This window comes from Brassica napus, chromosome C3 (genome assembly GCF_020379485.1).
Source record: "Brassica napus cultivar Da-Ae chromosome C3, Da-Ae, whole genome shotgun sequence".
In the NCBI taxonomy this organism is placed as follows: Eukaryota; Viridiplantae; Streptophyta; class Magnoliopsida; order Brassicales; family Brassicaceae; genus Brassica; species Brassica napus.
This window is the reverse complement of record NC_063446.1, coordinates 61,829,693-61,855,854: the sequence shown is the minus strand read 5'-3', so window position 1 is coordinate 61,855,854 and position 26,162 is coordinate 61,829,693. Positions and strand designations below refer to the sequence as shown.

The 26,162-nt window shown below is 37.0% G+C and overlaps 3 protein-coding genes across 3 annotated transcripts; all 3 read right to left on the bottom strand.

The window, feature by feature from the left end:
- Positions 1-3,388: 3,388 nt before the first annotated feature.
- On the bottom strand, positions 3,389-5,668 carry LOC125583764 (protein FD-like). Its single transcript, XM_048751258.1, has 3 exons — positions 4,743-5,668; positions 4,550-4,627; positions 3,389-4,131 (listed from the first exon to the last, which is right to left on the bottom strand). The coding sequence occupies exons 1-3, from the start codon at positions 5,388-5,390 to the stop codon at positions 4,060-4,062; spliced, it is 798 nt and encodes a 265-aa protein (XP_048607215.1). The 5' UTR covers positions 5,391-5,668; the 3' UTR covers positions 3,389-4,059.
- Positions 5,669-9,134: 3,466 nt separating this feature from the next.
- On the bottom strand, positions 9,135-12,354 carry LOC125583763 (la-related protein 1C-like). Its single transcript, XM_048751257.1, has 6 exons — positions 11,773-12,354; positions 10,923-11,427; positions 10,722-10,848; positions 10,537-10,627; positions 9,922-9,993; positions 9,135-9,748 (listed from the first exon to the last, which is right to left on the bottom strand). The coding sequence occupies exons 1-6, from the start codon at positions 12,103-12,105 to the stop codon at positions 9,500-9,502; spliced, it is 1,377 nt and encodes a 458-aa protein (XP_048607214.1). The 5' UTR covers positions 12,106-12,354; the 3' UTR covers positions 9,135-9,499.
- A 9,995-nt stretch (positions 12,355-22,349) lies between these two features.
- On the bottom strand, positions 22,350-25,183 carry LOC106382486 (CSC1-like protein At4g35870). Its single transcript, XM_013822511.3, has one exon. The coding sequence runs from the start codon at positions 24,967-24,969 to the stop codon at positions 22,543-22,545; it is 2,427 nt and encodes an 808-aa protein (XP_013677965.2). The 5' UTR covers positions 24,970-25,183; the 3' UTR covers positions 22,350-22,542.
- Positions 25,184-26,162: the final 979 nt, after the last annotated feature.

Here is a 26,162-nt window from a genome sequence, read left to right as displayed (position 1 = left end):
GCAAACTTTACTTTACCGAATGGAACAAAATTTTCCATAAATAATGCTCTATATTCTCCAAGTTCTAAAAGGAATTTGTTGAGTTTTAAAGACATATATCTTCACGGATATGATACTCAGTCTGCAACTGAGGATGGAAAGAAATACATGTATGTAACTTCTGAGAAATGTGGCAGAAAACACATATTGGAAAAGTTTCCAGAGCTTCCTTCGGGGTTACATCATACTTATATCGATGAGATCGAATCAAATCTTGTAGTAGAACGGAACCCAGAAGAGTTCACGTTATGGCATGATCGCCTTGGCCACCCAGGAACTACAATGATGCGTAAAATCATAGAAAGTTCACATGGTCATCCACTGAAAATCCAGGAGATTTCTCAAGGGAATAAAATGACATGTGTTGCATGTTCTCTAGGAAAATTGATCGTAAGGCCATCGCCAACCAAAATCGATAAAGAATCACCAAAGTTCCTTGAAAGAATTCAAGGCGATATATGTGGACCTATACACCCACCTTGTGGACCATTCCACTATTTTATGGTATTAATTGACGCATCCAGTAGATGGTCACACGTTTGTCTATTATCATCTCGAAATGTGGCATTTGCGAGATTTCTAACTCAGATAATCAAACTGCGAGCACAGTTTCCTGATTATACTATTAAAAGAGTTAGACTAGACAACGCTGGTGAATTCACATCCCAAGCATTCAATGACTATTGTATGGTAATGGGAATTGAAGTTGAACATTCGGTTGCTCATGTTCATACGCAAAATGGTTTGGCTGAATCTTTAATTAAGCGTCTGCAATTGATTGCAAGACCATTGATCATGAGATCAAAACTTCCAACCTCTGTATGGGGACATGCCATTTTGCATGCAGAAGCACTCATTCGGATCAGACCGAGTGCATACCATAAGTATTCCCCACTACAATTAGCGTTTGGTCGAGAACCAAACATTTCCCACTTTAGAATCTTTGGTTGTGCGGTATATGTGCCTGTAGCACCACCACAACGTACAAAGATGGGACCACAAAGAAGATTGGGAATATATGTTGGTTTTGATTCCCCATCAATTATAAGATACCTAGAACCACAGACTGGTGACGTCTTTACAGCACGTTTTGCTGATTGTCATTTTGACGAAAATGTATTCCCAGTTCTAGGGGGAGAAAACAAAAATGTTGGAAGTGATATAAAATGGAGTGTACCATCATTGTTATATCTTGATCCTCCTACTAAAGAGTCAGAACTAGAAGTTCGACGAATTATGCATTTACAGAGTATAGCTAACCAGCTACCTGATGCATTTGTAGATACCAAGACGGTAACTAAATCTCATATACCAGCTGCAAATGCTCCTGCTCGTATCAAAATGCCAAATGAACAAGAAAAGGAGGATGACACACGAGAGCCAAAAACACGCCTGAAGCGTGGTAGACCTGTTGGTTCTAAGGATAAGAATCCTAGGAAACAAAAGAAAGCTGAAATATATGATGCACCCAAAATAGCAGAAAATATTTTGGAAGAAATAAATGATAAGGATTCTGATGAATCAGAGCATCATGAATCAGAGCATCATGAATCGAAAGATAATCATGAGATTTCTATTAATTACATCCATAATAAAAGGATATGGAATAGAAATGAACAAAATGACCTTGATGATGCTTTCTCATATATTGTGTCAAGTGAAATAAATGAAGAAATCGATGATCCAGAACCAAAATCTGTCTATGAATGTCAAAAGAGACATGATTGGGAACAATGGAAAAATGCAATACAAGCTGAACTTGATTCGCTTAATAAACGAAAAGTATTTGGATCCATTGTACTCACACCTGCAGATGTGAGACCAGTTGGGTACAAATGGGTTTTCGTTCGAAAGCGAAATGAGAAAAATGAGATTACGAGATACAAAGCTCGTCTAGTGGCTCAAGGTTTTTCTCAAAGACCTGGAATCGATTATGAAGAAACGTATTCTCCAGTTATGGATGCCATTACATTTAGATTCCTGATGAGTCTAGCAGCTGATAAAAATCTAGAGATGCGTCTCATGGATGTTGTTACAGCTTATCTATATGGATCATTAGATACTGATATCTACATGAAAGTTCCTGATGGATTTAAAATGCCAGAAGCATTAAGTTCCAAACCTAAAGAGTTATGTGCAATAAAATTGCAAAGATCATTATATGGGTTAAAGCAATCTGGACGTATGTGGTATAATCGTCTCAGTGATCATTTAACAAAAGAAGGATATGTGAATGATCCTATATGCCCATGTGTTTTCATCAAGAAAACAATATCCGGATTTGTGATAATCGCGGTATATGTTGATGATCTTAACATTATCGGAACTCAAAAAGAAATACAAAAGGCATCAGACTATCTCAAAGGAGAATTTGAGATGAAAGATCTTGGACAGACACAATATTGTCTTGGCCTACAAATAGAACATTCACAAAATGGTATATTTGTGCATCAATCCACATACACTAAAAGAGTGTTGAAACGATTTAACATGGATAAATCAACTCCTCTTAGCACCCCGATGGTCGTTAGGTCACTTAATATTGAAAGTGATCCATTTAGACCACCTGAGGAGAAAGAAGAGATACTTGGTCCGGAAGTACCATATCTAAGTGCAATTGGAGCGCTGATGTACCTTGCAAATTGTACACGGCCTGATATATCATTTGCTGTGAACCTTTTGGCAAGATTCAGCTCATCTCCAACTCGAAGACATTGGAATGGGATTAAACATGTTTTTCGTTACCTCCAAGGGACAATTGATTTGGGCTTATTTTATCCTAAAAGTTCAAAAGGTCAAATGGTTGGTTTTGCAGATGCAGGATATCTTTCAGATCCACACAAAGCCCGATCGCAAACAGGATACGTTTTTACGATCGGAGGCACTGCTATATCTTGGCGTTCCCAGAAACAAACGCTCGTGGCTACTTCTTCAAATCATGCTGAGATCATTGCACTCCATGAAGCAAGTAGAGAATGTGTATGGCTGAGATCAATGAGCCGGCACATCTGTTCAAGCAGCGGAATTGGCGAAAATACGGAGCCAACTATTTTATATGAAGATAATGCAGCATGTGTTGCTCAAACAAAGGACGGATATATCAAAAGCGATAGAACGAAGCATATTCATCCGAAGTTCTTCTCATACACTCAAGAGCTCGTAAAGAAGAAAGAGATTGAAATAAGATATGTCCAATCATGCGACAATGCAGCTGACCTCTTCACAAAATCACTTCCGACTTCAGTATTCAGAAAACATGTTCGTAACATTGGAATGCGTCATCAGAAGGATCTATGACTGCTCATTCGAGGGGGAGCTTACGTAGTTGTACTCTTTTTACCTTACTATGGTTTTTCCCATTGGGTTTTCCTAGAAAGGTTTTTAACGAGGCAACATAGACGTTAAGCGAGAGTGGATGGTGACACCGGTCCCCAAGGGGGAGTGTTATGAAAGATTAGCCGCAAACGTTGAAAAATATAAAAGATATGGGGCCCGCTGCACTATTTGCACAGTGAATTTCTCTTCTATATAAACGATCGTTTCGATCGATTGTAATCACACCATTCCTTCTTCTTCTAATAACACATCCTCTCTTGCTATCAGTGTTATCTTCTCATACGGGTATAAAATTTTGCCCTTATTTAAATTTCTTCGATACAATAAAATTCTAGTTTTTTTTATAACAAAACTAACATTAGAAGAGGAAATAGCATTACTACAAAAATACAAGTTAGTACATGAGAAAATGACAGAACAAGAGAGAGGCCCCAGACAGGTGTTCCTATGCCTTTTTTTTTTTTGATCAACTTGTTCCTATGCCTTAGGAGATAGAAAGATCCTTTCCTCTTTCTGTTTTTTCTTTCTTTTTTTTTACCAACTTATTTACCCTGCAATATCTTAGGTTTACAAATCTAGCTTACTGATACTTATAGCTAATAAAAAGAGGTACAAACTTTTCTATTTTTTCACTTCTTCATGAAAGACTCTCAATCCCCAAAAGAGAAAGGACTTGTAGATTTCTCAAAATAGAGCTGAGGAAGACCTTTGAAGTGTGTTCTTTTTGGGTTGCTGATTTGCTGCCGCCATTTTTAACTGCACAAACACACATACAAAGAACTTAAATATCAGAATCTTAACTCTCAAACTTTCATTGGATAAAAACGTGTGTAAAACAAAGATAGTTCAAGTAATGCAAAGGATGTCTATTTACTTTTATCTGTAAGGATTTGAACTATTATTATGAGTTCTACATATGGGGAAATAAATAGAAATACAGTAAGAGCATCTCTAACTTAGACTTTTCTATGTATGCCTCTATAATAGAATGTTACAGAGGTATACACTTTATAAATATAGAGAAAAATTATTTTTTGCCTGTATATCTTATAAATAGAAGAACTTTATTATAGAGGCTTGAGCATTTATAGAGTTTCTCCGTTTTAGAGAAAAATATAGAGATAAAAATAAAGGTGAGTTGGAGATGGTTCGAGAACTTCTCTCTCTTGTTTACCTGATCTTGTTGTCTCTTTAGTCTTGCATTTTCTGCTTTCAGGTGAGCAACTTTAAGCTCTAACTCGTCTGTATAAGCCTGCAAATGAGAATCAAAATCCAAAAACCTTTTTTAGATCATTTCATTGTGAGGGTAAAGCCATATCTCTTTTTCAAGTAAAAGGTTAGCTGAGGAGGAGAGGAGAGGCACATTCCTGTTTCCTCGCTCTTGAACGAGCAGCAGATTCTCTGTTCTTGATCATACGCTTATGATGTCTATTCCCTGAACCTTCATTAGACTCTTGGCCTCTTTTCTTACCAAAACAAGTGGATGTAACCAGAGCCTCAAAAGGGGTGCCCGCCGAACGAACGTTTGTGAGGTGATTGTGGCTATGCAGATTGGAGTTAGAGGTAACAAGAGGATCTTGGTTATCAAGAAACTCGAAGCAGGCACTGGAATTCAAGCTCAGAACAGTTGCAGGAGGTGCCAAAGGAGAGCTGCCGAAGAGAGCAGTGCCGGTGGTGGCATCGCCACTGAGGCTTGTGGGTATGGTTGGTTCCAGGTTCAAAGGTCTGTTGAGAAAATCTTGGAAGATGGAGTTAGGGTTTTGGTTTTGGTGGTTATGGCTCCTGAACCTTGGCTCATGGTTGTGTTGTGGATGTTGGCTGTGGTGGTTAAGGTGGTGGATGGAAGCGAGGTTGATGTCTTTCCAAACTTCTTCCATGGTGATTAGAGATCTCTTCTGGACTTGGGAGTGTGAAGGAGATGATGAGGATGAAATGGAAGGAACTTTGTTGAGAATCTTGTTCTTGTTTGGAGCAGAGACTCTATGCTTTCTTTGATGCTTTGCTGATGAAAGCATAGGAAAAGAGAACTAATAAACACAACTTTAGGCTTTGGTGTTAATTGTCTTGGAGAGAGAGAAAGAGACTAGAGAGCTTCTTGACTTTCACCTGTCATTTCTGGAATGATGGTTGGGGTCTAGAAGAAGAGACAGCGAGATGGAAACTATTCAAACAAAAAAATGTTAAACGAGGAAGAAAAATTACATAACCATGTATCTAATGTTTTGATGTAATTTTGAAGATTTTTTATAAAGATAAAAATGTTGATAATTCAAAGTGAAGTTAGTAAACTATTGTCATGATCCTTAATGTAAAGAGTGGGTGGGGAAGAGATGCTTGAAAAATACAGGCAAATAATTAAAACTTTTGTTTAATCTCACTTTTTAAAAGATCGCGTCCTTTTGAACCACGTTCAACTTTCAAGTGTTTACTTATTTCTTTCTTGCTTTATTCTTCTTCTTCCAATCACAATTGCATATTATAAAAACTGTAACACCCATCTCGTCCTTTCTCTCGAGAGCGACGTGTTAACTACGGGTGGTGAAATATTGAATTAAACCGGGTTATTCAGAAGCGAATAAAATATTAAAATATTTAATAAAATTAATCCGAAAGAAATACATTTTTAAACTGAATTATAAAATATGTCAAATAAATCGATTGTAAAACTCGTACAAATCATTAATTAAAACTGAAATATATACTATTATCTCAAAACACCAAACCATCGAGATATCGACTACTTGTTATGCAATTGCAAGGGAAACAAGAAGAGTGAGCAACATGAAAGTCACTCAATGAGGCATGGATGCTAGACACGCAAACCATACCTCTATTTTAAAAGTTACATATTTTATAAAAACTTACATATTTTAAAAGTTAAAACCATGAGAACATTGTCTTTCTATTATGATCTATCTAGGTATTCGAAATTATGTGTCCGCTTGTATCTATGTTTAGTCTCCAAGTGCATATCTAGCAAAAAATTTCTTTCTTTCTTTGCTGCAAGTTGATAGTATTATAAATGTATATATTTTTCCTCTTGAGATTCTATTTAACAAGATAAACTAATTCATTTCCGTACAATTACGATTTTAATTACTGTTTTGTGGCCGAAAACTGAGAAACCCGGCGATCTTTTGTATTGTTCTGAACATTTTTCTTACTCGAGAAACTTCATTTCATAATCTAATTTGGGCATGTAATGTAGCACACAAAGGATGAATAAGCTTGTCCACAGAGATATTAGGCCAAAACAAAGGTTTAGACAACTGTTGAAATCGATAATAATTAAACTTATTTAAATACGTTTGGTTTGTATATGGTACAGACTTTTAATTAAAATTTCAATATTTGATGATACTTTGGTTTGTATGCATTGACGGTGGTTGTTCTTTTAGTTTACCAACACTTGCTTTGACCGTTAATAAAAAAGAAAAATTCATCTGAAATCTATGTCAATCGGGAAATGTATTTTTTGAACAAACGGAATTATATATTAGAGCCAACAGATTATAAAACATTTTAATAAAATGAAAGCTCCAAGTTGGGTATATATATCGGACCCACATATATCTGAGCTATGCAGAGCTTGTGAGTTGTACGAGAGGGAGAAAGCGTGACAAGTCATGTCTCATGGGATTGGACAGGTGTCAGCATTATATTGCTCAGTCACAAACTCTCTCAGATCTCTTTCTCTGTCTTTAAATATCGTTTAAAACGATGAATATAAACGGAAAACATGCTTGCCAGTTGCTCAGAAAAGGAAGTGCAACTAATGTAAGCCGAAAAAAGATTTTTAAAAAACTAATATAAAAACGAAAGATTTCATTTCACTAATAAAAATCAGTACTTTTTAGTTCACGAATGAAAGATTGATTACAATATATGTTATGGATTATAATAATATAATTGTGGTTATTACCAATAAGTTTTGGAATAAGATCATATTAAATAAGATCAACATAATATCAACTGATGTCTAATTTTTTTTAATCATCATTTTGACATGTTGAGATGAGATCTACAGATGTTTGATATAATATATAGTTCTATAGATAATTAAAATTCCTTGTTTCTTTCTAGTTGGTTCAAAATTATAATTATAAAAGTAATTTCGTTGTATACAAAAATAAGATTGCGACCGATAATTAGTAGAGTAAAGTAGAAGAAATGAAAAGATGAAAATGAATGGAAAGAGAACCGTCAAATCCAGAGTAATGTTTTCATCCAACAAAAGTTGAAGGAATATTTACCTTTATTTTTTTCACTGTGTTAGAGTAAATGAGTTGAAATGTTTTCCACTTGACTGGATAAAATCAGAAAAAATGGACCGAAATAAATTTCCACTTCCTTTATTTTACTCTAATGATACAATACAGTCGCGCCCTACATAAGATAAAAAGAGAAGTAAAAGGGTTTTACAAAAGTAAATTCGCTTGCAGAGAAAAAGGTTGATAGACTCGAAATCAGTCAGGACAAGTGATTTGAACTGATGATATTCGTATTTATTGATTTTCATTTATGTTCAAATCATAATTCAACGAACAATAAGAATGACCGTTGGATTCTATAGTGTCGCTAGTCCGTACAATAATCACATGCCCGTAGGTTGTCCATAGACCATACGTGCACACAGTAGTCGTAATAATTTACTATTAAAAGTAGCAATAAGCAAAAATTGGAGTTGAAAGAGCTAAAAGCCTTTTGATCAAAAAAAGAAAAAAGAAAAAAAAAAGAAAGAGCTAAAAGCCGAAAAGAATGCTGCTTCACAAAAAAAAAAAGAGCTAAAAGAATGCTAACCGTTGGATACGAGGAGATGGTTGGAATTGACATCTCCAAATGGTAAGAAATTTTGGACAACTTTCTATATGTTTTGTATGTTTTTGTGAATTAGAGTTTATAGTCTATGAATATGGAGATTGTGACATTGAACCTATTATTGGGTTGTCTCAGTTTTTTTTTCCACATTTAGGTGAACATAAAGCATATTTTGATATATGCAAGTGTTGGTGTTTGCTTAGTTACCAATTGTGATGACTATATTACGTAGAGCCTGCATGGCTTTGAATGATAAGTAGATCATCTTAGAGTAAAGTCATTTCTCACTTACTACGAAGGATAGATGTCTCTAGTTACTAGTAGGGACGCAAAACTTAATTCGCTGCAATAATCTAATAAAGTTTATTTGAAAAATCAACCTTAAGTAGACTAAAAATGAACAACTACTATGCGGAAAACCAAATATCTCAATATGAATTTGCACACATGTGATATAGTTTTGAATCACATGATGAACATCTTTTGTTTCTGTTAATTACCATTGAAATTTTGTTTATGAAATTTTAAAATCGATGTATGCCAAACTTATGATTATGCAATTGAGTGTTCTTTTACATCACATGATGTTGCTAAACTGTTTAATCATAAAGCGACTCATTTATTAAAAAACATGCCCTACACAATAACACAAAAGTACAACGTCAGCAGAGCGTGAAGCACGTGTTTGTTCAATCATATTCACATCAAAGCACCGATTGATACATGCTTTTGTTCTATAGCTTGTTGTTTTCCTTTTACACATTTAGAGATAAGACTAATTAAAGACACACTTGCTCTCCTTTTTCTAACACATTTTATTTACAGAGGAATAAGAGATTCACGAGTCTTCTGAAAATCCAGTTCCACTTTGCTTAGACTTTTCTCATAACTAATCTCCCCATCGATAATCAATGTCTAGAAAGAAAAAGAATAACATAAGATTACTGCAAACAACAATCGATAATCCCATAACATAACAATGGTTACAAGCAAGCGTCAATGCCCATTGTAAGTAACAAAGTAACATAAACTTAAAGAAAGTTATTAGCAACATCCAAAAATAATCAAAACCAAAACCAAAAAACATAAACATGCAAAAGTTTCCGCTAGCTAGAAGAATCACAAATGTTTGATCCTTTCTCTGTTTTTTTTTATATGAGTCTCTTTTCTCTTTTTGGATTTATGCCTTACCTTTACCTTTTTTTGAATTCCTCTTCAATTATTGTTTTTTTCCTGATTTTTGGGCAGGACAAAATAATATACTTCATCTCGAACACTAACCAACAGCTCCAAACATGGTGATGGTTCAACGGTTTGCACCACCCGAGCCATTCCTGTTGCTCACTGGATTAGCACCAGAAGACTGTGGCTGACCATCTGCAACAGCTTTGTTTTCTGCTTCCGGAGGTTGCAGCTGACTACCTGAACCACCAATTGGCTCTGCTGAGCTCTGACCAATCGATAAATTTCCAACTCGGCTTGCCACTGCATCAACAGATTGAGGGCTTGGAATCAACCAATGTTGCCAATTGTGGCGCTTCCTTATTCTGTCACCCTAACATAGAAAATAAAACATGTGCAATTAAATAAAGGCATAAGTTTTCAAAGCACACAAGAAGGAAAGCAAATGTCAATGCCATATATGCCTTTGGAGGAACATATAACAATGAATTTATACATTCAGCTTCAAAACAGATAACACTAAAGGTCACATAGACAAGAAAATACCTGCACTTCAACAAAAGGTGAACCTTGTAGAGCCTCCACTATTTGCTGGATGCTATCTGTAAGTTCCGCAACCTGAAGGAGAAGAAAGAAGCAGCACAGATAGCTAAAAGTCACAGAGAATAATACAAATAATCTGGATATGGTATTAAGCAACAAAATGTATAGTAGCTAGGATTAAGAGAAGGAAAAACAAAAGCAATGAATATTGATGAGATAAAGCCAAGTACGCAGTGAATTAGTCATACATTTTCAAGTTTAACATTATATAACACATCACACGGGAGCAAAAGAAATATTCATAATCGAATTTCTTAACATATGAATAAATTCATCAACTGGTAACATATATCACCTGTCTTAACAACAGATCCCATTTTCTGAAAGTATGTACATGCATGGCCAAGCTTTATATAAACAGTCACTAGATGTATCTAAAAATTTACGAGATTGAATACAAGTTCACCCTAGTCCTCAGTTTGAGACAAGCAAAATGAGTTCTAGTGACCCGAAAGTATTAAACTTTGCAATGAAATAAGATACACTGTTTAGATATCATAATCAGGGAAAAGTGAATGAGACCAATAGGCAAGGCGGCACATCCATAAAGAAATTTACCTTTCTGAAACCAGCAATCACATGTAGCGGGGCAAAACCTTGATCATCCATTTGGTCACGGAGATAGGTGTCTTTAATCAAATTCTCTTCACTGTAACAAAAATAAAAATTTAAATCTGAATTACTCCTTCCCAGAAGAGAACTGAGCAGTGAGAAATTCGAGAAATTCAATATGAAGTTACTACCTAAAATAATAATGTATTTGATTCTGTAGTTTTATGTTTAAAGGAGGATCTTGGACATGGTAGAACACTGGACCAGGTGAGAGAGGAGCGACGAAAGGCATGCCTGGATAAAACGGTGGTGCCAATTCTGAAACGAAGAAGACAGCGTTAGAAAAAATATTAAATGAAATTCAAAAGAAGTGATCTTTCAATGTGTCTCACCAGGAGGGTATGGTACAGGACTGCCAAAAGACTGAGCTGCCATAAACTGAGGAGTAATTGCCTGCACAGGTGGTGGTGGTGGCGGTGGTGCATATCTTACAAATGCTGGAGCACCTCTTGGTGATTGTGCATTTCCATCTCTCCCATTAAAGCTTCTGTGGAAATTCCAGTTGTGATTCCCGTGCTCCTGATTGCGCCTGCCACCATGATTCTGGTGGTGATGATTACCATTTTGGTTCCTGTGCGAGTCTCGTTGGTTGTCAGCACCACCATGGGGTTGTGATGCAAAGCCATTATTCTGGTTTTGGCCTCTAGGAGAGGGATTGTGCGAAGTGCCTTCAACAAGTGAACCATGTGATGATGGCTGAGAAGCAGTACCATTAGCAGTGGATCCAGAGGCGCCATTCCGCTTAAATGATCTCTGGCGCGAGTGGTTTGGTGTTGGGTTGGGATTGTTTGCACGGCCGACTTGCTTCGGTGCAGGAGCAGAAGCACTTGCAGCTCCCTACATCAAAGACATAGAGAATCATTTTCATTATTAGCTCAAGATAAAGTGTGTCGTCATGCATAAGTGAAGGCGAACATAAAAGCTAAGCATTTCGTTTTCCACATTACAGGTTCAAAACAAAACAAAAAAAAAAAAGGAGCGAACTTTGAACAGAAACAAACATCTCAAACAGGAACTCGTTAATATGCAAGATACAGAAAGCTACAAAGGTTGCTAAAGACCACCACACACACCAAGAAGCCTCACCAATCTCTATAATACACAGTGTGTTAATCATTCCACCAAGATATCATTTTTATAAGTTTTTTTCAACAACCAAGGTCTCACGAGAGTCAACCAAACCTGAGAAACTGACGAGGGCACATCGCCGAGACTTGAATCAGAGGAAGGCTTGTTCGAAGGAGCTTTGGATGCCTCAGAAAGAGCTGGCCACGACGAAGCTCCCATGACAGGTCCGATCTCGGAAGCCCCATTAGACGGCCGATTCCAAACTGGTTTCTTCCCGGCATTTCCCTCCGATTTATCTTCCCCAGCGGCGGCGATCGTCGGCGGCTCTGATTCGCCGCGGACGATTTGAGTCCAGGGAGAGGAAACCTGCCGGCGTGATTGGGCAGCAGTAGGGCTGCTCACGTGACGAGGAGACGTAGAAGAAGAAGTGGTAGCGGCGGAGGCCATGATCAGGGGGGGGGGGGGTCACAAATTAGGGTTTGTTAAACAGTCGATGAAGCTGAGTCTAATCAAAACGAGTATCGAGTTAGAGGTGAGAAGAGTCCGACGTAGACACAGGGAATTAGGGTTACGGTTTGAGTAATGCAAAATGAAAAGCTATTCCCCACAAGGAGAAGACGACGATGGAAGCTGGAAGCAGCAGTCTTCGTCTCCTCTCTCTTTCTCTCTCCGTTCCTCTTGTTTTTTTATTTGTCGTTTTTTTCCTTCTTCTTACTAACCGAGTAACGTGGGAGTTGAGAAGTTACGAGACTGCCCTTTAGAGTAGCAAGGGGAAAAACACACACATTTTTACTCTTCTCTGATTCTTATTGGATGTGATGCTTATTGGAGGATTGTTGACGTTTGCATTTAGTGACTAAACATTATACGTGTCGCTTACGTATTGGTTTGATTTTTTTTTTACACTCTTAAAATAGGTCAAACTGTTAAAAATCATTTATGTCCACTAAATTTATAACTTCTTTTTTACATAAGCTGAAAATCATGTGTTATTAATTTTGTATGTTTTCTATTAAAAAAAATAGTATAAAATATTTCAGAAGATTTGTTTCTAAATCATAATGTTCTAATGTTTCATAGAAAAAAAATCCTTAACCATCACTTTTTCAAAGTCCTTAACTTTATTACCTTCGTGATAGATTTGTTGTATATATCTACCATTTATATATTTAGAATTAGCTGGAATTCATGTGGTTGTAATTTTCATTTAATAGATTTTCTATATAATTTTTTTAGAAGATTTGATTCCTAATCATAATGTTCAAACATTTCGTTAAAATTTTCTTAACCATAACATTTTTCAAAGTTTTTAGCTTTATATGTTAGCAAAAAAAAAAAAAAGTTTTTAGCTTTATTACCTTCAGGATAGATTTGTTGTGTCTACCGTTTATATATTTTAGAATTATAATCTACATATTACTGGCGGTGGTTATACCATGGTTATTGTTGAATTAATATAGACAACTTTAATTCTTACAAAGATATTAATTATTCACTAGTTTAAGATATTTGGTAAGGAGAGACTTTGTATTGTTTCAAATATAATTAAGTTGACTATTAAATCATATATATTGGTCTGGTAATGCTGTCATTTTTATTTGTTGACAAAAAGAATGTCAATGTTACAGCAAATTAGATATTTATTAAATCATTATACACACCTAACATATTTATAATGTGAACTTTCGCCTTTAATCTGTATTATTTCTTACAACTAATCTACTAAACTAGTCTCGTAGACATGGTCATGGACTCATACTGGTGTAACAATGTTTACATCATCGATATATCTACAAATCTTTCATATACAGTACTACCATTTAGAATACGATTTTTTTCTGTAAAATATATTTAACCGATAATGTGAACATATATGTATGTATATAATACCAATTCATTATCTTTTCGTACATTCCAAGGTTGTATAGAGAATATCAAGACACCAACACATAATGAATATTGGCCCATTCTATACAAGAAACAAGGTTCACAAGTGGCGACTAAATAAAATGGACTAAATTCAAGGCTTTTAAAACTATGCACTTTAGCCAAAATATTCTCATCCAATGAAGTTGTCATGTCACTTCTCTTAATATGCACGAAATTAGTAATCTACTTGGGTCTTATTTGTACCAAGCCGAAATATTCAATAATTCCAATTTATTTGGTTCAATGACTCATGCTTTAGCCCCAAAAATTCTGCAGATAAAACAACATAGTCGCAACCTAACTCTTCCAATTCATCCTTTCGTTCGTGCCTATCCCCTCAGCTTCCCTGTTGTTTATCATCCTTGTGATTCCCATCGTTAACATTTATTACCACAACTCCAACTAATAAATCCTTTTCCGTAACTTCTACTTTTAGTGCGATGTAGCCCTCTGGAATCCCTTTCCTTCTCTCCTTATATATAACTTCACATCTGTTAACCTCCATCGAAAGCATCATTTGCCATAATATCGAAAAAGGCTTTGGCCACCGCTTCCAAAGACATGAAACAGCCGAATTGCAGCTCCAATGATCAGGCAAAATGCACACCAAAACACCGGCGAAATTATACGAATCCGACAAAATGCAGAACTCGATGTAAATTATGAATTTGTTCAAATATCTCCGATGATAATTAGCCACTGAGAGTAGTCTGTTAGAGCATACTAATGCATTTATTTTACACAAACATGAAATTTACAGTAAAATCGGTTATGACAGTAAAAGCTTATTGCTTATGATCTAATGTGTACATTCGTGTGCCGTTTGAAACAGGATAAGCGGGAGAAGATGAAGCTCCATCAAGATGAACGGAATTTATGGCACTCGATCTTATAGGCACCGCCACCTCGGATACTCCCTGTAAATCTCTCTCTTTCTGGCATACCTTCTTTGCTTATATCTGATCTTTATAGAATCAATGAAGTAACAAGTGCATTTCTCTTGATTACTCTTATTTGATGGTTGTTGTTTCTTTGTATATTTTGGTACCCAGGTACCAGTCAATGATACAATCGGTGCCATCTGATCTCTAGCCTCACGTTTTGTTATTTATCCCGTTTAAACAACCAAAAGAGGTGCAAAAAAATTGTTGTTTTTGTTTCATCAGTAGTTTTTTTAATAGATTTTCTTCAGCGTATTTCAGTCTGATCTTGAGATTCAAAAAAGCATTATATTGTACAGTTTTTTACTTTGAGAAATATTAATCAGATTAAAAAGACGTTCGTATTTTTCATTTGCTGATTTTCTGAGTACGTTTCTATATATGTGCTTATGTTTTCAAAGTGATCTGATTATTGTGTGAGTTTGATGTTCCTTCGGTTCCTTACATTCGTAGAATGCACTGTTTGAGATTGTGAGAATGGTGAAGGCGAAAGTGATATCTTGCATATTTACATTGTTTTATCCATTTATTCATGTGCATTTTCATCATATAGATTAGGATTTAGCCATGTCTAGGTTGCATTTTGCATACATATGTCTCTATTAGGTATTGGAGTACCACATGGAGTTCCTGGAGACATTTGGGTGCATTTGGAGCTCAAAGGAGGTGATTAGAGTGATCTTTGGACGAGCATTGCCTGGAGCGACCTCTCAGAGCGACCTACCAAGGTCATTCTTAGCTACAGCAGGAGCTATTGTTAATGTGAAGGAAGGCACGATTGATCTCCATTTGGGTAAAGAGAACATCCTCCACTTTGACATCAAGGGGAAAATGAAGAAACCAACTGTGTTCGGGCAAGCCTTCTACATTGAAGATATGGGCACTCCTGCTGATGAGCACCTTGAAGAGTTACCACCTGAGGACGACGAGGAGGGATCATCTCCCTCTACTCATTCCCCATAGAAGGTAACCCACTACTTTCCCTTGTATATACCATTTCGTTTTTGCATATTAGTTTTCTCTTTTTGGATATCTCTCTCTCCTTGACAACGCAGAGACTGTGTCATTTAAGTTTGGGGGAGGTACCAAATATTTGATCATGTTTGCTTTGATGTTGTTTCATTGAGTCATGCATTGCATACCTATTTGCATAAAAAAATCATTTAGTTTGCATCATTTGCATTTCTAGGAGAGTCTAGAGCATATAGGTTGCATTTACTTGCATTGGGAGCAATGATTTGAATGCCTTGTAAAGAACATTACCTTGCACCTGAGTAGCTTATGCACCTCTCAAAAAGACTTGTATTCTTCGAGCCTTGAAAACTCTTCCTGAAACTTGTTGATTGCTGAAACTCAACCTTTGAAGCCAACTACAACCTTGTTTGAACTGAACGAACTTAATGCTTCTTGCTTATGGTCCCTTTTGTACTGAGTCATGGATATACACACTTGAGTTGTCACATCCTTTATGCCAATCTTTTTGACAAACTCGAGTGGTACACCATTCCCAAAGCCCTTCCCTCCTTTTAAGCCTTCATTGATTGATGAGTGAGGCTTTTTTCGGAAAGTCTTACATGCACATAATGTTGTGAGTATCGGGAACGACAATGCTTGATCTTCATTCTTGCTAGATTAGGCACATTATTGTCTAGCCATAGGATGGGGGGTGAGTGTTGTAAAGTGTGATTTGGGAGTATGAGAAAGTTGAAGGAAAAGAGTGAACTCTTGTGTTTAATTGACTAGTCTTTATGGGATAAGTAGAGAAACTTCTAACTAAATTTGTGAAAAGTCTTGGCTCCCCAAAAATATAAAAAAATATATATATTAAAAAATAAAAAATAAAATAAAGAAAAAGGGGCTAGCAAAATCAGTATGAGCTAAGAGGTGTTCAAAAAGTGTAAGAAATCCCTTGTAAAAAAAAGAAGAGTTTTATGTTGGGAAATGCTTTTGGAGTCCTTGGGTGAGAGATGTGAGTTGGGTTTGGAATGGGGAAATGAATGTGTATCATATATGTTTGGGAAAAGGGTAGAACAATGGGGATTGAGCATTGTATGCATGAGTTGATCCATTTCTTAGATATATTATGTGCAATGTCAAGGCTACTTGTCTTGAGAGTATACCATCTTAAATATCATATATCTTGAACCCCTTGACTCACTTGATTAAAAAGCTTCCCTTTACCCAAATGATATGGACCAATTGACCATTTGCAAGAATTCACTTGATGCTATGCTTAATGAACTTGAGACTTGGCTGATTTGCATGTGTGAATGCATGATGATGAGTGTAGGGATGAAAAGAGTTGAGATAGGCCTAGAGAAGTTAGAGTATAATAAGAGAGGGTGTACTAATGCTGAATTTAGATGTTGATTTGAGTGCTTGTGTGTTTCTTTTGGCTATGAGCTCCCACCTTCAAACCTCTCTCCCTATGAGTTCTGGAAAATTCACTTGAGGACAAGTAAAAGAATAAGTTTGGGGGAGTTGATATCTTGCATATTTACATTGTTTTATCCATTTATTCATGTGCATTTTCATCATATAGATTAGGATTTAGCCATGTCTAGGTTGCATTTTGCATACATATGTCTCTATTAGGTATTGGAGTACCACATGGAATTCCTGGAGACATTTGGGTGCATTTGGAGCTCAAAGGAGGTGATTAGAGTGATCTTTGGACGAGCACTGCCTGGAGCGACCTCTCAGATCGACCTACCAAGGTCGCACCCAGCCAGAGCGACAAGCCCAGAGCGACTATCGCAAGTCGCTCCAGCCAGAGCGACCTACCGGAGCGACGCCATGAACTCACTCGCCATTTACGCTTCGGAACGACCTCCTAGAGCGACAAGGCGAAGTCGCTCCAGCTCCTAGAGCGACCTCACCACAGCGACACCCAGAGGTCGCTCGAGTTGTGTCGATTTGAGAGCGACGAACAAGCCGGGAGCGACACCCTAAGGTCGCTCGCGTTTATGGTTTCTGAGCAAGCCGGGAGCAACGTCTTCAGAGCGAGGTCTTCAGAGCAACACAGCCAGGTCACTCGCGAGGAGACGACCCGGGAGCGACGTCTTCGGAGCGACACAGCCAGGTCGCTCTAGGAGAAATGACCCGGGAACTACCTCTCGCAGCGACGTGCCGAGGTCGCTCCGCGTCTATTTGTTTGGCCGAATTCATGTTTTTTCAAGGGCCTTTTGGTCATTTCATTATGCACGTTTTTACTTTTCAAAACCTATGTTTTAAGTACCTTTTGTAGCCACCAGAGACCAGATCTCTTTTCTAGAGAAGAACAACTTGTAAAACTTCTTTTGATTCAGATTTCATTGCTTTGATCTTGTGTTCTTGTTGATTTCTTGTCTATTTCTCTACATGATTAATATGAAATACAATATGGGTTTAAGAGGAATCATGAAGATTAGTGAGTAATCACTTTTTGAATTCTTGGGTTAGGGAGATTAAGGGTGATTATGTTAGTTCTAGGATGTTTTAGTGTAGATCATTCTTGTTCCTTGCTAGTAGAGTATTCATAATGCATCTTCTGAGTTGGCCACTCAAAAGTTGATCAATAAGCATTTCTCACCCAAAAGGTGTTTGATGAAATGCCTGAGACAACTCTCCTAGGCTTTTAATATACTTTGCCAAAGACATTTGTTGTTAAAGGTGCTAAGATAGCTAATAGACTTATTAGTAATGATTGCCTTCATATTATTCAACCAAAGACATTTGATGTTTGAGATATGTTAGCAAATGAGCATTCATCTAGACATAGAGCTTGCTTAGAATTGTGTCTAGGCTTAAGGTCGATAGTTTGATTGATCATTTGCCATCCTTAGTTCGATACTTGATCACCCAAGGTCTAATCCCTATGCCCATGAGTTCTATTTTCCCTTAGTCAAGAAAGTATCATTCTGTAATTGCTTTCTAGTATTAGTAGTAGTTTAAAACCCCTTTAAATCATCGGTTGCACTTAGATTAAGTAAGTACTTGCATTTTCGGTGCTTTGATATCCCTCAGAACTGGTTCGAAAATCATTTATACTACAACATTTGTCTTAGGAGCCTTGAAAACTCTGAACATCAGAAAGAACAAGTTGTAGAGGGAACGCTGCATTACCGGACTCTGGCATATCAAGTTGTAGATCATCAAGGCTGGCTAGAGAAGCTTTATGAAGCAGAAGTATAGGTGAAGCCATGGTTGGATGATGCACCTAGCATTAATCTGATCTGGGCTGCAAAAAAATTATGAGTATGACTAAGGACATAAATAGTTGGGGGATACATGATACTTATGTCTGTAAGAGAAAGATTGTGTTTAAGAAAGAGTTTGAGCATGAAATTCAGATGATGAATCTGGATGAGTTTAAATTGACATTTTAGAGCAAAGATAACAATAACTGTTAGGTTTCCCTAAACCAAAGAAAAATGTTTTTCAACAAAAAAACATTAATTAAGCAGAATTAAATAATGTTGGTAGTCGGATAGAATCAGGGCCAATACTATATTAGTTCAAGTACTTACACAACAGAGTGTGCTGCATAAATGTGATCTCTAACTCCAAAAACAGTCCAAACTAATGGGCTATCAGAGCCAACAAGTACTATTCCAATTGAGACTAAAAAACATTTATGATTGCTTAGAGTAAAAGACATTGAGAACCTGCAGCATTAGAAAGGGGCAGGGCGTAAGATGAGATGAGAGAACATTCAAAATAAGTAGAATCTACTAAAGGTTACCATTGAAAGCTGCATTTTCCATGGATCTTAATCTATCTAAGGAGTCCGACATCAATAGAGAAATCAAGTATTTCAACTTCAGCAAGTATTTCCCTATAAGATTCATCCCAAAGTCCTTGCTGAGGATAGTAAGAGTTACTAAAATTTTAAAATGATTCAGCATGCTTGCAATGTGGCGTGAGCAGGTTGAAACAAGCCAATAAAGTGTTTGAATGCAAATTTTGGTATAGAAGCACATCAATTGGGCGGCCAAGTTATAAAGCAGACAATAAAGAGCTTTAGTTGATTCATTCAAAAAAAAAGAAAGCTTTAGCTGTTTTGACAACCTCCAGCTTAATCCAAACCAGCTGTGAATGTGGGAGTTTACAAAAGCACACACAAGATGCAATAAGCATAATTATTTTATAAAAAATGGCTAATGGGTTTTACCAAAAAAAAAAAAAAATTGGCTAATGGGATTTGAGCTTTTTTAATGGAATTTGAGAAATGGAAATGATTTTTTAAGTGGTGGCCATGTTGGCCACTTCATTTGAAACCTAAGTTCTTTTTTGTACCTAAAAATTTCTTAAACAGTGTAAAGATTACGACATCCAAATAAAACTAAATTGTGGACAATGTATTTTAAACCAGAATAAAAAGTGTTTGTAGCTAAAGGAGAACTCCATATGGCTTCTTGAAACAATAGGGCATGACCGGAGTTCTTAACTCATGATTTGATACTTTTTTTAACATTTTTCGGCTAAGAAACGATTCTTATATCTCTTATTTAAGAGACAGTTTTTAGTTCTTCTTAGTTAAAATCTAAGAAAATATAAGAATCGTCTCTTAGCCAAAGCTAAGAACCTCAATTAAGAGACTGAGGTTAATCATGGTCCCTCTTGATTCAAAATCTTTCTGTGTAAAACCGAGATAATCTCGAAGAAACCAAATTCAACTTCAAGGATACAATAAAAAGTCCCTTTAATTGTGTTCTATAAGTATATTGATTTAGCGATAGGGAATAATTAGATAGAGTGTCATATTTTTTATTCATATAATAATTAAATAGAGTGTCATATTTTTTATTCATATATCGCCAAAACAAATTACTGTGAACAAATTGTTTGTTTATTTCCTTTATGTGGAAATAAAACAATTGCGATTTTTTTTTGAAAAAAAGTTGTTTACCAAAGCAACTTCTTATAAATATGGTCCAAATTTAAATGATGTGGCGTATAATTTTAATGGAAAATGTACTAATATTTAGGCAACGTAAATATAGTAAAAAGAAGCTAAATGGAATCATTAGTTCGATTTGCCACAAAGAACAATTAATCAAATAATTTTAAAATTTTAAATAATATAGAAAAAATATGCAAATAATTCACTCCAAAATGTTATGAAATAAATAGTAACATGTTACCTAAAAGATATAACTTAATATATATATATATATATGAAACCTAAATTGTATCTTTATTCTCAAATATTGTTTATGTGATATGAATAATTTTCAAAAATCAACTTAATAAGTGACAACTGTTTTTTCCCTATCTAAAAGGATTAAAGTTTTTTGACTAAAACAAAAATATACAAGTTATCATTTATTCTAGGGACTTTATTTTACCTGAATTTAAAATGACAAATTGACAAGTTGAAAATGAAAGTAAATGACCTTGGAAAGATTTTCGCCGAGCATAAACAATGTGAAGATCAATCAGGTCGTGATGAAAAAGGCAGCAAAAATGTTGCAATGTGTTGGAATTTTTCTGATTTAAGTTACTCACGTGATTATAAAAGATAAAACATCTTATAAGCTCATTACAAAGCGCAGAAGAAGATGTGAGAGATAAGACAATCAGTATCGAATCCATTGGAGAGAGTGATTCTAGGAGCTCCCAAATTATAGAAGCTTCATCACCGAACCAGAGCCTTCGAGACTCAAAAACATCAGGTATATTTCAAACACTAACATTACTTCCTGAATCCTGAGAGGGGAAGAACAACAGAAAGTAACCCTCGATTGTTGGTTGTAGTATTAAGCTGAATGCTTTTTATATTCCTTTCACGTGATTTCATCTCATTCATCTTCTTTTAAAGTTATTCTGGCTTGCATGCTTTCTTATATTTTTCCAAATAAACCATAAACCCCTCGGATCAATATGCATGATTTCTTTCTCACTCCCTTATTATATTTAAAATGCCAAACTCTAATTTACCTCTGAAATTTATTGTGCAAATATTGAACTTTGATACAGCTTATAGTCAAAGAAGATCATCAGCAGAATATTAATAAGTGGACACCAAGTTCTCTAGCTACTTTCCAAGCTCAAACTTTGTAAGTTTTTATTACAATGTTATCAAATGATGTAACTGTATTTATACTAAACTTAAAACGAAAATGATGTACGCGCGGACAACTACCTAGTATACATAAAAAAGGTTATAATTTGCCAGAACTAGAGTTAACTTGATAGTGATTTGAGTGGAAGAACATACATATCCTGAACAGACGGAACCGTTCTCTATAGTCTCGTTATGATACCGTAGTAGAAGTTTTTTTTTTTTTTTGCTAAGTCGTAGTAGTATTAGCACATTTCTGAAAAGTCTATGCGGCTCTACTGTTTTACATCTTTGGTTAGAGGAAGAGCTACTCTTTGGAGATGATCTGGTTTGGTTTGTTTTGTGTGGCTCCGAGGAACTATTATGAGCCCGGAGCACCGTGGCCTCTGTTATGTTTGCTCCGGCAAGAGTTGTCTTTGTCTCTTCCATATCATAGCCTGCGTTAGAGACATTCACAGAATTCATAAGTCAGAACACAACGACTGTGCAAAGTGATTTAGTAAACATAAGAGAGGAAACTTACAGTCAAGAAAATAAACTGAGCACACAAGAAGTATAAAGTGAAGAGATGCTAATTGCTACTAACCCCGAATGTGACACATGCCTCAACACGCTCTGGATTCTTATATTCGGTTGTTAAGTGCATAAGAATACCAAAGTCGAAATCTGAGCAGACATAAGAAAGACACCATGTAGAGGCAATTGCTAATTTTTGTTTCTTCTGACCTCTTAATCACATTTAAACAGAAAAAAAATGGGATATTAACTAATGCATAAATAAAAAATCCCGTTTATAAATTGCAAGAGATAGTAGTGACTGCAAGAAACGTAATTCTCTCAAAAGATGGATTATACACAAAAAGGGATATACAAACTTACAAAGAGAATCCGTAACTTAGAGAAACAGATTCCAAAACTCGATATGGTGGTCAAAGACCAAAACTAATAAGTCATAAGGTTACAGAAACATCATCTGTTGTAAGTGTCCCAATCAAAGTTGGGTTGAGAATAAGCTTCGTAATCAACTGGCCCGTCGACGATGCTATCGACGGTCTGAATACTCCTGAGTAGAGCCGGGTGATACCGTTCTGTATCCGAAGGCAAAAGCTTGTACATCACAAGCAACCCAAGCGTGAAAATCGCTTGAAGCTTCGTGGAATCTCCTTTGACAGAGAAGAAAAACAGCATGGAGACGATGTACAGGTCGATGCAGAACCGCATGATGCACAAAACCGTGTCCATGAGCTTCCCTTCGTTCCCTGCAGGGAAGCCGCGGACTCTGTACACGTATAGGAAGTTGTATTTGTCAACAATGTATCTGTAACCAAAGTAAACCGCGCCTACAGGGACCACGAGTGGAGCGAACGAAGAGTATATCATTGTTAAGGCAAAGATGGTGAGGTTGAAGGCGTAGTATTGTGCAAAGTCGAACTTTTGTTTTGGAATCGGTGAGGTTCGGCTGATAGGGTACTCAGCGAGGTCTTGGCTCATAGGTTCAACGTCGCCGAATCTTGGAGACTCGAACATGTTTTCAGGGAGAAGCGGCGTCTCAAGGTTACTTTGATTTTCCAAAGGGTACTCTTCGTTTTGCTCGGGGACTAGCTGAAGCATATCGTTCTTCCTGAACTTCTGGATTTTTTTCTTGATCCAAGGGATTGGAGCGAGTAGATCAAAGGAGATTCCCAAGAACGTGCTCGTGATGAGGAAAGCTAGAGCAGAGACGCATGACCTTGATAAGAAGGAAGGGCTCACGTATTCCTCAATCCTCTTGCAATCCTCACCGTCTAAATAGCAGCGGCTCATTTTCAAGAACGCGCTTTCAAGCGACGACTCGACGAGAGCCTTTAGCACGATGAGGTTCACGAGGAAGAAGCAAACCATCTTCAAGAGAGCTGCTCTTTGTTCACCTGAGACAGTTAGGTGCCGCTCGAACTTGGAAAGGTAGGAGAGAGCAGAAGGGATGATAATGTACATGCTAACGAATATGAACACGTTGGGCATGAACTGAAAAATCAGAGAACCGATCCAGCCAGAGGTTTGCACCCAAGTGAGCCAAGACTGAGCACTATCCAACGCTTCAGCATTAAAGATCCTCCCGGCACTCACCAATGCACTTATCAAGGCCAGTGGAGAGCTGAAAAACACAAGAATCAACAGAAGAATAGTATTAACAATCACTCTTCTTACGATAAGAGCGATCTTAGTCAACCCCAGATGATTCCAGTAAATATCAGTTGCCAAGGGTGCTCTCTCTACTTTCCACTGGTTTCTCTGAAGCCGCAGCTCTGTGACAGAGAAGAACTTCCCAGTCCGCCTCGACCTCTCGTTTCTGAAATCCTGAACAGCCTTGTTAGCTGTGTAAACATCTTTAAACACCACAAACGCAACACCAGCGCCTTGTGCACGTCCTTCTTTATAGAAAGCTAACTGAGACTCTAAATCAGCTCTCAACTCTTGCAGCTTCCTCAGCTTCTCATCATCTGTAAATCCAAACCTCTCCGTAACTCGAGCCCACAAAACCTTCACCTTAACCCACAAAGCAAACACATAAGACAATACTCCTTCAGCTCCTTCATTCTCATACTCATCCGGTAACAGCCTAGAGTCCATCTTGGCAACTAACCAAGTGATCTCGTCCCGAACACGAACCAACTCCGTTGCTAGATCATCCAACGCACACAGATCCATAGGAACAATAATCTTATAAACCTTGCCAGGATACTTGTGCCGAAAACACTCTTCAAACTCTACTCTATCAGACCCTAGATTCTTAGGCAAGCCCTGCACCATTACAGTAAACACAGCAGTAGAATCCGCATTGGGGTCACTCACATTCCCATTCCCATCTCTAAACCTAGTAAACTTCAACCTAGCTTCAATCGCCGAGATCCCAAAATGCGAAATCACCACAACAACAACCACAAAAACAAAATGCAGCCAGAGCAAGGCCGAGCCTTTCTTGATATGCGTGATCATCGTCTTCGAAAGCTCGTCGCTCAACACAGCAGTCCCCGCGTACAGATTCAAAGGAAGCATAACGGAGAGAGCCAAAAGGGCGATGGAGAAGAGAAGCACGAAGCTCCCGCCTTCGATCAAGAGGAACTGAGCGGCGTCGGCGCCGCAGTGGCGAGCGATCTCGCGGCACGTGGCGGACCAGACGGCGAGGAGCTTGGAGAGGAGAGCGGAGGGACCGGGCATGCGGCGGTGGTCGCTGCGGAGCTTGAGGAAGAGGAAGATGGAGACGCAGCATAGGAGGCCGATCATGGAGATGTTGAGGAGGTACTGGATGTTGCCGTACCAGGCATCGGGGATCTCGGGTAAGTCGCCGGAGGATGGGGGAGGAGAGGAGGAGGAAGAGAGCGGCGGCGTCGCGGCTGCCGAAAAACTGCGATGCATCGCGATTTTTTTCCTATCAAAGCTTCAATTTTTAAGCAACACAGAGCTTCGGTTTTTCTTCAGATTCAATGAGGAGAGGATTTGGGGATTTAGGGTTTAGATCGACAAAGGAATGCGATCGAAGAAGAAGGAAGAATTGCGATCGAAGAAGAAGGAAGGAATCTTATCTCACAGATTCTATTTTCCTTACTAATTATGTTTGTTTAATATCCCTGTAGTTTTAACTAATTAATAAAAAATGTTTAATCTTTTATATATTAAAACGCAAGTCCACTCGCGTGTCAAATTTCGACAAATCACATATTTAATAATTTTTTTAAATGCAAAAAAACTAAAGGCAAAAGAAAAAGTTTCATATCCCTTGCATAGTTCATATTTTTCTATACAAATAAAATAAAAAATCTCTAAGAGCATCATTATCCCATAAACCCATTTGAGGTTTCTTAATTTTTTTTTTTTTACTTTTTCGAATTTACAAGAAAAAAAAATAAAAACGGACCAATAGCTGACCGCCACGTGTCAGTGGAGTCCGCAAACAGTATAAAAAAACCTTTAAGGACCGACTATTATTTGGTAGTTTTGGTAACCGGTTTCTTAAAAAAAAAATGGATCCTACGCGGAACCAACGCTAAGAACCCTCTAGTATCCCTGGATAAAGATGCTCTAATAACAATTCCAAAACACCTATGATTCCACGATTTTTTTAGAGCAGTTAATCTTTTTCTATAGATAAGGTTTAACTTATGATACCATTAGCTTAAATTCACCTCTACTTTGCTTTTAGAAACTGTAAATTTCGTAATTTTTTTATTTCTAACTGCTCTTAACTTTCTCCGAGGTATGATGAAATTTTAATTTCTAACTAGATAGATTGAACGATTGTATCTACAATGTTGAATCTACAATTATGGATCCACATCGACATAGTTTCTGGCTGAACACTGGCATAACAATAATCTTCAAAAAAATCATTTCAAAGACTTGAGAAAAACACAAATCTGTTGAGGATGGCTAGGCGGAGCGTACTCCAAAAATTGGTATATGAACATTAAAGTCCAGGTTGGTAACTCCAGAAACACCTAAAATCTCCTTGCTCAAACCATAATTTGCTTCATGTTGACTTTCTTTTTTCATAAACATTTCCCTCTTCTACTCTACTTATAGATTTTTTGCTTTTGATTTTATATTTACAG

What these genes read in the sequence shown, in the direction of transcription:
- LOC125583764 (XM_048751258.1), bottom strand. Translation starts at nt 5,390, where the DNA reads ATGCTTTCATCAGCAAAGCATCAAAGAAAGCATAGAGTCTCTGCTCCA. An exon ending in GTTCAAGAGCGAGGAAACAG is followed by an intron (nt 4,628 to 4,742) that starts GAATGTGCCTCT and finishes TCTCATTTGCAG; the next exon opens with GCTTATACAGACGAGTTAGA. An exon ending in TAAAGAGACAACAAGATCAG is followed by an intron (nt 4,132 to 4,549) that starts GTAAACAAGAGA and finishes GTGTTTGTGCAG; the next exon opens with TTAAAAATGGCGGCAGCAAA.
- LOC125583763 (XM_048751257.1), bottom strand. Translation starts at nt 12,105, where the DNA reads ATGGCCTCCGCCGCTACCACTTCTTCTTCTACGTCTCCTCGTCACGTG. An exon ending in TGCCCTCGTCAGTTTCTCAG is followed by an intron (nt 11,428 to 11,772) that starts GTTTGGTTGACT and finishes TCTTTGATGTAG; the next exon opens with GGAGCTGCAAGTGCTTCTGC. An exon ending in TCCTGTACCATACCCTCCTG is followed by an intron (nt 10,849 to 10,922) that starts GTGAGACACATT and finishes TCTTCGTTTCAG; the next exon opens with AATTGGCACCACCGTTTTAT.
- LOC106382486 (XM_013822511.3), bottom strand. Translation starts at nt 24,969, where the DNA reads ATGCATCGCAGTTTTTCGGCAGCCGCGACGCCGCCGCTCTCTTCCTCC.